This window comes from Polypterus senegalus, chromosome 9 (assembly GCF_016835505.1).
Source record: "Polypterus senegalus isolate Bchr_013 chromosome 9, ASM1683550v1, whole genome shotgun sequence".
Taxonomy (NCBI): Eukaryota; Metazoa; Chordata; class Cladistia; order Polypteriformes; family Polypteridae; genus Polypterus; species Polypterus senegalus.
In genome coordinates this window covers 13,091,743-13,103,767 of record NC_053162.1, presented here as the reverse complement: position 1 = coordinate 13,103,767, position 12,025 = coordinate 13,091,743, and the positions used below count along the sequence as shown (strand labels likewise).

At 34.4% G+C, this 12,025-nt stretch overlaps 1 protein-coding gene across 7 annotated transcripts in view; it reads right to left on the bottom strand.

Annotated features, from left to right (window-relative positions):
* Window positions 1-12,025, bottom strand: part of dennd1a (DENN/MADD domain containing 1A) — a 1,078,084-nt gene that overhangs the window by 600,813 nt on the left and 465,246 nt on the right. For all 7 annotated transcript variants that reach the window (XR_005634853.1, XM_039762706.1, XM_039762705.1 and 4 more), the window contains exon 10: window positions 9,043-9,143. Coding sequence is in view for 6 of the 7 variants with exons in the window: in XM_039762706.1 (XP_039618640.1) it covers window positions 9,043-9,143 (101 nt within the window). In the remaining variant the exon portion in view is untranslated. The remainder of the gene's footprint in view (window positions 1-9,042; window positions 9,144-12,025) is intronic.

Here is a 12,025-nt window from a genome sequence, read left to right as displayed (position 1 = left end):
TCTTCCACTGGAGTTTGAAGTTTATTTTTACTACTGTCACAATGATTAATATGCGCTCTAAAACTGATTAAAAGTCAAAGTCCACTTTTAGGGGCTTATTGTTTTCTTCTCCTCCTCCATGTCAGCTGGTCAACTAATTACATTCAGGAGTCAAAAACTCCACTTAAATGCTAAATCAACCAAAACTGCTATAGACTGTTTTATTTGCTTTGTATGTTTTCATTAAATTTATTTACATCAAACTGTCTCAACTTAATGTGTTCCAATGAACACATGCCAAAATCAAATGCAGACATACCGTATATTTATTTTTTATGTATATGTAAATTAAATGTGGTTGTTCTTGTGCCATCTTTTTGTAAAAGGCTTTTAATTAAAAACAATATGAACCTGTTTCTGATAAGAGTGAAAGTTTATTTTACACTTTAGTGTTTAAGTTTTGTTTAACAATGCCCAGGTTGATTTTCCATTTACTATAATTACATTAGAAATTGTCGTAATAATAATTAATGATAACATCCAAGTAAATATGGTGTATGTTTATTGTTTATGTTAATTTATCCGTGCAAAGCACCTTGAGTTGTATGTAAATGTATGATAAGGTGCTATACAAATATTATTAATTATTACCCTCCTCCTTAACTCAAAACCCATTCATGCCTTTGTTTGTAAATTCTGAATGTGTCACAGGTTATGACAGGTGTGTTGGTGTTGTGGAGAATATTTATTATATTTCTAAACCATTGAAATGAAAGGTCTGTGGTGCGTCAATGGCGGCATTCAAAGGCTACATCTCAGATTGCATACGAAATAAACGGTATGCTAAATAGAGCTTGGTATATCACTCAGCACAGAATTTGCACTTGGACAGACAGTGAGAATTTTACTGTGCAATCATGTGGTGACCCACAACAAACATTTGGGTTGTGACCCACAGTTTAAGAAAGTGTTTTATACAGATTATACAAGGTCTTGGCCAGCTAATATGCAGATTCTTTCTAAGCACTCCAAAAATGCACCACAGTATGACAAGACACAAACATGTCGTGACAAAAGTATTTCTATTGTTTTTATTTCTTTTTTATTTGTAACTTTGGTTTAACACTGCAATTTACTTCCTTGAGCAGTTTCCACACCTAATTCACTGTGACATGCTACGAAAAGTGACTTATTTGAAAATTTAAAAAGAAGCAGGACCTTTTTAACTTATTCTTTACTTAATCTCTGAGAATTCTAATTTGGAATCGCACAACTTGAGAGCCTTGGTAATAAATAACTATTTGTGCTTATGGCTTCACAGACTTTAAATATTTATAAATTCATTTCTTTAGCTAATTTTACTTCTTTGCAGAGCCAGCCAGAATCATATGAGCAATTAAAGTTTGGGGCAAAAATCAGTATTTTAATGAGATGTCACTCCCCCCCCAAACTGGATTTCAACAGCCCTAATTAACACCAGGGTGAGCTTGTGGGCCTAGAGATAAAATCTGCTCCTTTAATAACAATGACCAAAAACATATTGTCTAGTACGCATAAACATGTGCAAATAGCTGCAAGTTATTTAGGACAATATATTTATGCTACCTGTGCTGCTGCTAAATTAATTCATTCAGACAATTACAATGTGTGATTACCAATCTAATTAAAGATCATGTCAGGCTGAATTAATCAGCCACAGTGTTTGTTAATTTGTAATTAGCGTCTACTCTGTAATTGTAGGTTTTATGCACAGGCTTTTTAACCTATTAGCGCGCCCACACAGAGAGCCCATTTCTTGTATATTCATACAGAAGTAGCCAAAAACAATTAAATGAAAAGTACTTATCAAAGGACCCTTTTCCCCAATAAAGGCATGGTGCATTTGTCTGCACCTGTGTTTCCTGCAGCACGATTTGGCTAGTTTAATTCCAGCTATTATACAATAAAAAGCAGCACAAAAATCAAAAAATTGTAATCTTAAATCAAATCCACCCCCCCAACCAAAAAAAGAAAAAACACACACACACAACTTGTAGCCTGCACAGTGGTCCTGCAGACATGCACCTGAAGAGAAGCTGGCAGCAGTGGCCTTCATGTGTTAATTACACATGCGATGCCTATTATGCAAAGAAAAGGCACCTGCTGGCAGTGAAAATGAATAGAATCTGTCCTTCCTGTGCAGTGAGTAAATTGAAGGCTCATTTCGACTGGAGATAATAGTTTTCAGATTGCATTTTCATGTATACTCGAGATGGGGATGTACTTAACATTTAAATCATCCACAAGGGAATGAGCCTTCTTCAAATTTAAATGTTTCGAGCTCCTAGCACTTCACTTAAAACTCTGGCTATCCCTGCTGACTCCTATATTCAGCTACTCAGTAGAGGTTGTTAGTTATGTGTGGAGAGGTTACAGGGAATTCTGTGCTGTAATCAAATTATCATCCCAGATTTACTTCTTTGGAGTGAATTCATCTCCCCTCTAAAATAGCATTATGGGCAACAGTTTAATTAAAAAAAAAAAAAAGAAAGATTCAGGAAGATACAAGGTGACCTCAAGAAAAAAAGACATCCCCAAAGACAGCTCACAGTGGCCATTACACTTAAGGGTAATCAAATGAATCTGGGTGGAACAGTAGTAAACTTTATTACAACTATGGAGAACCCACTAAATCTGCTCATGGAACACAAAGTATTTTCCTGGGGGATGTTAGGGATATTTCAGTGGTATGGTGCAAATATGGGCAGATGAACGAATATATTGCTCTGTGTATCGACTTCTTGACTACAGTATCTTGAAGGGCTTTTCCCACATTAGGAAAAAAGTGCAGGAGAAACACAAGCATGTATTGACATTCGAAAAAAACAACAATATGTATAAATTAAATGTGTACATAAAATATTTAGTAAGGATTGACAAATCTTGACCTTTGCACATTAGAACACAGACTGACCATAAAATGGCTGCAGTACAAAGGACACTGCCTAAAATGCCATGAAAGAAGGACAAAGACTAAAGGGTGAAGGTTTGAATCCTGCACCAAGTTGTTTTGTGCAGAGCAAGTCCATATGTTCTTCCACTGTCTAGGTGTGCCATTTTTTTCTGGATATTCTGTTTTTATCTGCTAAATCCCCAAAGGTGTGTGTGAAGGTAACCTGCAATTGAAAAATTGCTCTGCGTGAAGTTTCCTGTATGTGTGAATGAAGATGGGCAGGAGCATCACGCAGACTTGTTTGAGCCTTATACCAAGCCAAGTACTGCTAGGATAAGCTCCAGCCAATGAATTAAACTGAGTTTAACCTCCTTAGCATTAGATCCGAGTATCACTCAGGGAGTGAAAAAAAGTGTTAATAGCTTTAGTACTGAGTGGTACTCGGGTACCTGTAAAGACCTGTCTTGCATTAACGTTAGACCCGAGGATTACTTGGCTGTAAAATTGTTAATAGTATTATTCCCGAGCATTAATCAGGCAATGGTGTAGATGCCGCTTCTCCTAACCTCATAATGCCATCTTGTAAGAAACGTTATTCAGCAGCCCAAGTGTTGCATGCTTTCGACAGTGATACGAGCAGTGATGTTGAGGAGCTTCTCGTCAGCAGTGACGACAAAGTGATTCTGTCTTCAGGCAGTGAAATTGAAACAAAGGAATAAAAGTGAACTACGACAGCCAATATCTACTTACTTACTTGAAGTTGTTTATTGATGATGATGTGATTGAAACAATTGCTCTTAAGACAAACCAGTATGCTGAACAGTATCAGGTAAATGACCGTACACCTAAGCAGCTTTCCTGTTTAAAGATACACCACACAAAAGACATACTATGACAGTATATACAGTATTAGCATTATTATTATCCATTTCATATGAACATTAATCAACATTATTTGTATCATTATTACATTTCTGACTTTGTATGTTTAGCATTTTGCATGTTGCACAGTAGAAAGATGTGATTTAATAAAAAATGACATTTTTCAAGGCAAAAAATGCAATGCTTTTATTTTTTTTGAGAAAAAATTTAACTTTAAGGAGGTTAAAATTGAATGTAGTGAATATTATGTATGTAATACTCCATTCCCTGCTGTACACTTTCTTGACTGGTTTTCTTACATAAAAATATATAAAAGGTATATGTGAACACTTCAATGTAATAACTCATCACAAAAATGCAACCTAACAGCCTTTACAGCTTTCTTAATGTGCATACACATTTTTAGTATTCTTTTGTGAAGCATTATAGAACAGACAATACCAAAAGGTCAACATGGCAAACGAAGTCATACTCCCATTATACACACATTCACAAACATACATACATGAACCATATGCAGGCTTAATCAAAAAGTACTGACTTTATTGGGACTTTCAACCAGTAAATCTCTCTATATGTTATGATAGCTGGAAAAAAAATCAGTGCAAAGTGAAACTGACACCATTTGATAAGCTATCAAAATTCTGATCTGATTAAAAAGTTTTGACTGCTTTATAATTGTGGAAGCAACAACAATCTAAAATGCAAAAATTAAAAACACAGATTAATGAAGTCAAAGTTATTGTAATGCATCCAAAACACAGATGATCACAAAATGCAAACATTTATCCAGAACCGACAGATGAAATGTAGCCAGATTATGATTTAAATATATTTCTTAAGTCTACATTATTTTTGTATCTGTAATGAAACTCCAAGCCATTCTTGCAAATGAGTATCTGTTACATGTGATACTCCAGTTATTACATTGAAAAAAAAGGTCAGGAAAAATGGTCCTCTGCAGAGTCCTAATTTCTAGGACTTGCAATTTTTTTACTAAATATCTGATCAAAAGACAGACAGATACATACTAGAGGCCATTTAAAATATTAATTATTTTTAGGTGCTGATTTTGGAAAAGTACTGCCATATTTTACATTTTCAGTTTTGCTTTTGTACTTTTCATGCACCTTGATGGTCAAAGACCATTACACTTTGCTGCACATCACTGTATTTACCGCAGATAAATAATTTTATTTTTTTCATTTTTATACAAACACTTTTTGACAGTGAATAAAATAATCATAACTTTTCATTCACTCTCTGCAGAGTCTGTCTGTTAAAGCATCAGAGTTTAGGAGAGGCAGAATTATCTTTAGTATAGATTGAGCTGCTCCTCTAACATCATCTCTCAATCTTCTGAGCGAGAAACATCATGTCCGCCAACAGCTGAAGATAACCCCCAAAATCTCTTTGCTTTTAGCAATTTGCTCTGGTCAGCAATTCAAATTCCCTGTTATGCTGATCCTGAATTTGATTTCATCTGACATTAATAAAAAAAAAAATATATAAACATTTAGGGTTCGTTGCTGTTGTGCTACCTAAAATGTTGCTGCCTACAGCATAAACAGTAGCTGGCAAAGGGTATACAAACTGTCAGAGGTATTGCTGATGCTTCATTCAATATCACAGTGAAGACTGTAAAAAGATACTACAGAATCCTGAAAGCTGCCTACAAATGTTCTAAATAAATATTGACTTCTAAATGGTATGAACAAGTTGCTGGCAATGTTCGATGAGACAGATTTAACCTTTAACCTGAAATCAATTTTGAGAACATTTTTCAAAACAAAATAAACAGAAATCATTAAATTAGGTTCCTCTAATTTTCTGAGTACTCTATGCAGAGCAGAATAGTCACAAAGAAAAAACAATGAAAAGTTAAGGAAGAAATTTAAATGAAAAAGTGTTGTCTTTGTATTATTCAAGGCAGATATTTCCAAACTTATTAATGCAATCCAAGAAAATGTTAGGTGTGCAGCTACTTCCTTCGCTTTATCATCATTCAAAAACTCAGTTTTCAGAGGTGGACTGAAAAAAAATTGGCCAGTAGAGTTAAAAAAGGACATTTCTGTGAAGCTAACATGTCTTTCCAATATATTTGACATGGGTTTAAAGATTTACAAATACATTGTGTTTACGTTCAAATGTGGCTCTGGGTTAGTGAAATAACTGAGAAGGAAAAAAAATTATAACAGTTTTTTCTGTTATTATTTTTTAATCTAAGTCATACAGCAAAATATTAAATCTTGAAACAATAAAGTTGAAAAATACTTAGTACATCCTCAAGCTTACTTAATCTAATTAAGGGTCACAGGTGACTTGAGCCCATAACAGCAGTATCAAGTACAAGCCAACTAGAATGGGGAAAACTAGAATGGGGCACTCCATTCCATTGTACAGCAGAAAATTAAAATTAAAATTTAAAAAGAAAGAAATAAGCAGCTGTGACAGAAAGATGACACCAACATAAATAAGCTTTGATAAAGCCAATAAATAACTTACAATTAAATAAAAAGGTCTCTGATTAACAGACTGTCCCTCAATGAAAATCTGCACATTTTAGCTTAAAAGGGAAAAGAGTGAGTTTAAAGACCTAGATATAAAAAACAGTTATGTGGTGATGTACATATCGCTCTGCAGTCTGCCAATTCAATACTCTTTAACATTATCAGTGTGTGTAAATGATAAACATCAGCATTTTCGAAAACTGACATTATGTGTATAGCTCAGAGAATCCCATGTGGCTTGGTAAAGCATCACACAAAGCACACCTAAAACATACAGCTGATTCACAAGGTATTCAGGCTCCTTTGCTTTCAGCACACATTCCTGTATTGCAAATTTAATTTACAGTGGATAAATTTGCCATTCTCCCATAAATCTACAGTCAATAATGTATAATTCCAAAGAGAAAACAAATTCAGAAAGGCTTGCATATTTATTAAAAATCAAAAACTGAAATCTGTCCTTAATGTAAGTAATCGGATCCTTTGTTGTGGCACTCCAAATTGTAGTCGGGTACATTCTGTTTGCTTCAATTCTCCTTGACATGTTTCCAGAACTTGACTGGAGCCCACATGTGGCAAACTGAATTGATCTGACATAATTTAGGGAGGCTGAAGTATACCTCTGTTTACGAGGGCAAATAATTGACACTGCATGTCAGGACAAAAAACAAACTGTGACAAGTAACTCTCTATTGATCTAGTCTAGCAAATTGTGATGAGGCACAGATTAGGACAAGGGTATTAAAAATATATATATATATTGTATAATGTTTTGAGTTTCACAATGGAGCACAGTAGTCTCAATAGTTGGTAGCTCCAGTCAAAAGAAGGGCCTTGGTTAGGAAGGTGACAAATAAACCAAATGGTCACTCTAACAAAGCTTCAGAAGTCCTCCACTGAAATGGGAAAACCGGTCAGAAGGACATCAGTCCTTTTTGGTACAGTGAAATGATGGAAGCTACTCTTGCGTAAAAAGGTATATGAAAACCCGCTAGGAATTAGCCAAATGGCATGTAAAGGGCTCTGAAAGAATAAGATGAAAAAACCTGTCATTAGACAACTGTCTCAGCAGCAATCAGATGTTTATGGTTCGGAAGCCAACTTCCACTTGGAGTTTGCCAAACAGCATCTAAAGGACTCTGTCAGATCTGATCTGATGAGACAAACTGAACTCTTTGGGTAGAACTGGCAAAGACTATTTATTACTCATGACCTACCTAACAATATCACTTCAGTAGCAGCATCATGCTAAGGGGGTGCTTCACAATGACAGGGATAACTGGAGACTGGTCAAAATACAGGGGCAAACAAATGTAGCCAAATGCATGGAGGTCCTCGAAGAAAACTTGATCCAGTTGCATACCTCAAACCGGAACAACGGTTCACCTTTCAGTAAGACAATGACATAAAGCATACAGCCAAGACAACACTTTAATGGCGTTGCAAGAAGTCTCTGACTGTCCTTGATTGGCCCAACAAAGCCCAGACTTAAAACTTCATAGGAGATCCATGGAGAGACTTGATGATGGCAGTTTACAGATGCTCCCCACCAAATCTAACCGAAGTTGAGAAGATCTATAAGGAAGAATGGGATAAACTGCCCAAATCCCAGTGTACAACACTTGCAGAAACTTACTTACCCAAGAAGAACTGAAGCTGGAATTGCTGCCAAAGAGCCATCTACAAAGTACTAAATTAATGGTTTAAACACTTATATGAATTAGTGATTCCAGCTTTAAATGTTTAATAAATTTGTAAACTTTTCTGAAGAACTGTTTTCACTTATTAATTATGGGCTAATAAGTGTGAATTGATGGGCAAAAATGGCATGGTTATGATTAAAAAAAGCACAATAAAGTGAGGAGATCGTCCTGTGCTACTCTCAGGTCTAAGTGCATATTGCCTTCACACAAAGTGCACGTGGCCATTTTGTACATATGACTTAACAAATGATTTAAATGTGAATGAGGCAATCTGGTAAAGTTTCCAAGATACTGGACTTCACTACACATAGTTTCTGGTTTAAATGTTATTTGAAATCTATTCATTGAACCTGAGAAAATCACATCACCTGCCTAGGCTGCAATTACACTATAACAGACAGACAACGAAAGCAAGAATAAATAGGTTAAGGCTCATTTGACAATGAAAAGAAATACAATTTGTTTCTTCACAGGTCAGGTCATTTATTTATTTTTGAAAACTGTGCATTATAACTGACAAAATTATATCTTTGTTTTAAAGTAGATTTGATTTTTTTTTTCTTAAATGTAATATATTTTCTGCCACTCCCTTGTTTGTTAATTGCTTGTTTTTTGTATTTCTTGTAATTTAGGCCCAGTCCCATTCCTCACCTCTGTTCAATTACAGACTTTAGGTATAACCTACAAAGTCCCATATATTCCTAACATTTACATCAATGCTACCTTATCTTGTTTGGTGCTTATTGATTCTCCTTGGTCTTTTTAATTTTTTTGTTTTGTCCCATTTTCATTTTTTTGGCATTGTTAACTTGGGTTATTCTTTGAGATGTGCTAAATAAAGGGCAAAGGGCTTTATGATTCTCTTTAATAGGACCGTTTTTTCAGAGTGCAGGCCGTCAGTCTGAATCTGAGTTATTGGGTAGAAACTTTTTTGAGTTTTGTGGGTCAAAATTCATAATCACAAGTAACTTTAAACATTTAATTAATACAGTAAAGTATACTGGCACTTAATAATACAAAGCAGTTACATACTTACCAACAATAGTCAATCAAATGCTGTGGGAGGACTGGGATGTAAACATGCTGCCAGTACATAGGGTATAGCATTGCTGCAGAACCATGGACACAAGCAGTTAACTGCAAAACAAACAGAAGAAAAATATTTGAGTTAAACAAATATGAGAGAAAGGTCTGTATGACTGCAATTAACAAAAGCTGACTGAAATCAGTTAAGTGCTTCTGCAGGAAGGTTATTCTGAGATAATTACATTTTAAATAGCGGCATTTAATTGAAGACATGCAGTCAATGTAGATTATATATCCTCATTCACAAAAATCTTCCATGATGCTACATCACTTAAGAAAAGAACAATAATAAAAAAGGTGCAGAAATCACTCAGCAAAACATAAGGAAGTAGAAAATATTGTTAAACCAGACACCTGAAAATATTCTTCAAATCACTTGACAAAATTTGCTATACTTCTGATTAATTTTCAGTTATCAAGCTGGTTTTAACAAGCAGCAGTTCCATTCTGCTTAATAGAATAAAATGTTATCATTTTACATTAAAAAAATATTTCAGCATTTTATAGAGTCATTACCATCATTATTTTACTATACCAAATTATTAATTTTTAAACAAAAAGCACTGAAATACTTTGCATGCATTTGATTTTAATAGGAAACCATGAAGAATACCAGACCAGATTTTGAAGTCAAATAAAGATTTCCATTTCTCTACATTTATAAAGATTTGGAATTGACAACATGCACTTTTTTCTTTTAAAGTGTATTAAAAGCATATACAGAAACACATGGGGGACAGGGGTTGGGGATTTCCACAAGATGAAAAATTATAGTAATAGTACATTCTGAAGAAAGCACTATAATGGAAATTTAAACTACATTACAATTTATAAAAAACATTGATGATTGTCGAAAATATATTCCAAAGTATTTGAATGATCATATACTCATGAAAAGATAAGTTTCCATTGATTCTCCTCATTCTCCTCCACATTTAATGCAATTCTGTATTAAATACAAATATGGAATATAAATGTAATCTTTAGTCTCTGAATGTGAATGATACAAGTGTTATGTCAATCATTAAAAAATAAATGTCCATAATAATAAATAAAAAATTAGGCATAAGGTAAAAGTCAGCAAGTCACTGTTTTTGCCATGGCCTATGAACTAAAATTCCAAGAACTAACAATAAAAATGCTCATAATCAAATTTACTACTAAACGATTTAAATTTGAAGTTAAATGGAAGGCAGCTACGCTATCCTGTATCTCACTCACTCTTACTCATAATCCACTCTTTAGTTGTTAGTCATGCTTCTGTCTCCTGTGCCAAGTTAATCTACCTATTTATAGTATATATTGCAACAGTATAAGATACAGAATTAACATCCGGTAACAGGGATCACTGTGCAAGTCTGTAACCCCTAGAAATATTGTAATAGTGAATCCAAAATACAATTTAAAGAGCTTCATACCATTCTGAATCCTAAGTCTAGGGAGTAACCATGCATAATAAGACTAAAACTTGCTTCTGAGATCTACCTCACACAATATTATATTACTATACAACAAGTCCCAAAATAATATAAAATAGCGAGTCCTCAATATTCTAGGGATAAAAAGGCGTAACATCTTTCAAAGATCTATAGAAAAGGTTTAAAACCTGTGGGCCTATCTTGTAGTGAAAAATTAATTAATTGCCATATACCACTAATGAACTCTTATTTTAACTCAAAAACTATAACAAGATACTCTAAAAAGTAATTTGTATTAATAAGCAAGATAAATCTAATAATAAATGTCAATAAATATAGACATACACAGCAAAAGTAACAAGCTGGATGAAGACATCAAAGAAATTACGTCTATATTTTCAAATGTTTTCTACAGAATTCTGATTTGTATATATCGCCACTATTTTTGAGAGGCAAGATGCATTTTTGTGAATGTCAACAACAAGTAACCTACACAGTGGCAGTGGTGTACTAAAAAGTCATGATCTGGCCCCCTAAAATGTTTGCATACAGCTTATTGCAACTAGTTGCTGCTAACGTCATCCAGATCTAGAAGCAGCAACACATCACCATACCATCACATTACACAAATTCTTTAAGTGTTTTTATGATTTTCTTATTGTGGAATTATGTGATTTCTTTTTATTCTGGACACACCTCTTAAAAAATTTCTACTTTTATCCCATTTGTCCCCAAACCTATTATTGACTATCACCTTTCTGAAAGTGAAATCATGATCTTTGCTGAGGTTTTAAAAAAAACCCTGCAGTTTAATGGTGTTTTTTTTTTCCAAAAATCTTTTGTAACCTCCTGGGTGATTTTACACAATGCCCCTGAAGTCATTTTGGCAGACCTGCCACTCCTGGGAACATTCACTACTATTTACAACCTCCTTTCCATGTGGAGACTAAGGCTGTCATTGTAGATTGGTGGAGTCCCAGAGCCTTAGAAACGGTTTTGTTAGATGTCAACAATTTTGTTTTACCTTTTCCGGAATTTCGTGGGCTTATGGCATTATGTACTTTCTGAATTTTATGCTTGCAAATGACTTTGATGGCAGAGGTTAAAATAAATGAGGTTTCTACTGAGCACAGCTGGTTGCTATCAGGCCTGGATCAATCAGAATAAAAATTTTCTTCCAGAATTAACAGATGTCAATCATAAACAGGAAACTAAAAGCCTTATGGGAGTTGCTTTCTGTCTTGAAGACAGGACTCAGGACCAATGTATTGGGGGAGAGGCAGGTCTTAAATTTATAACGTGACTCCCATGAGGTTTTCATTAATTTCCTATTTATAATTTGCTCTGTGTAATCCTGAAGTAAGTCTTTACAATATCTTAGCCAAAAAACACATTTTGAGCATGTTTCTTTTTTCCATGAACGTAAATCACATCATTTGACATTGTCCAGCGTTGGTCACTATGGGGTCACATTCTATTAGTAACATAAGTTTATCCACAAAAACATGTGATTTG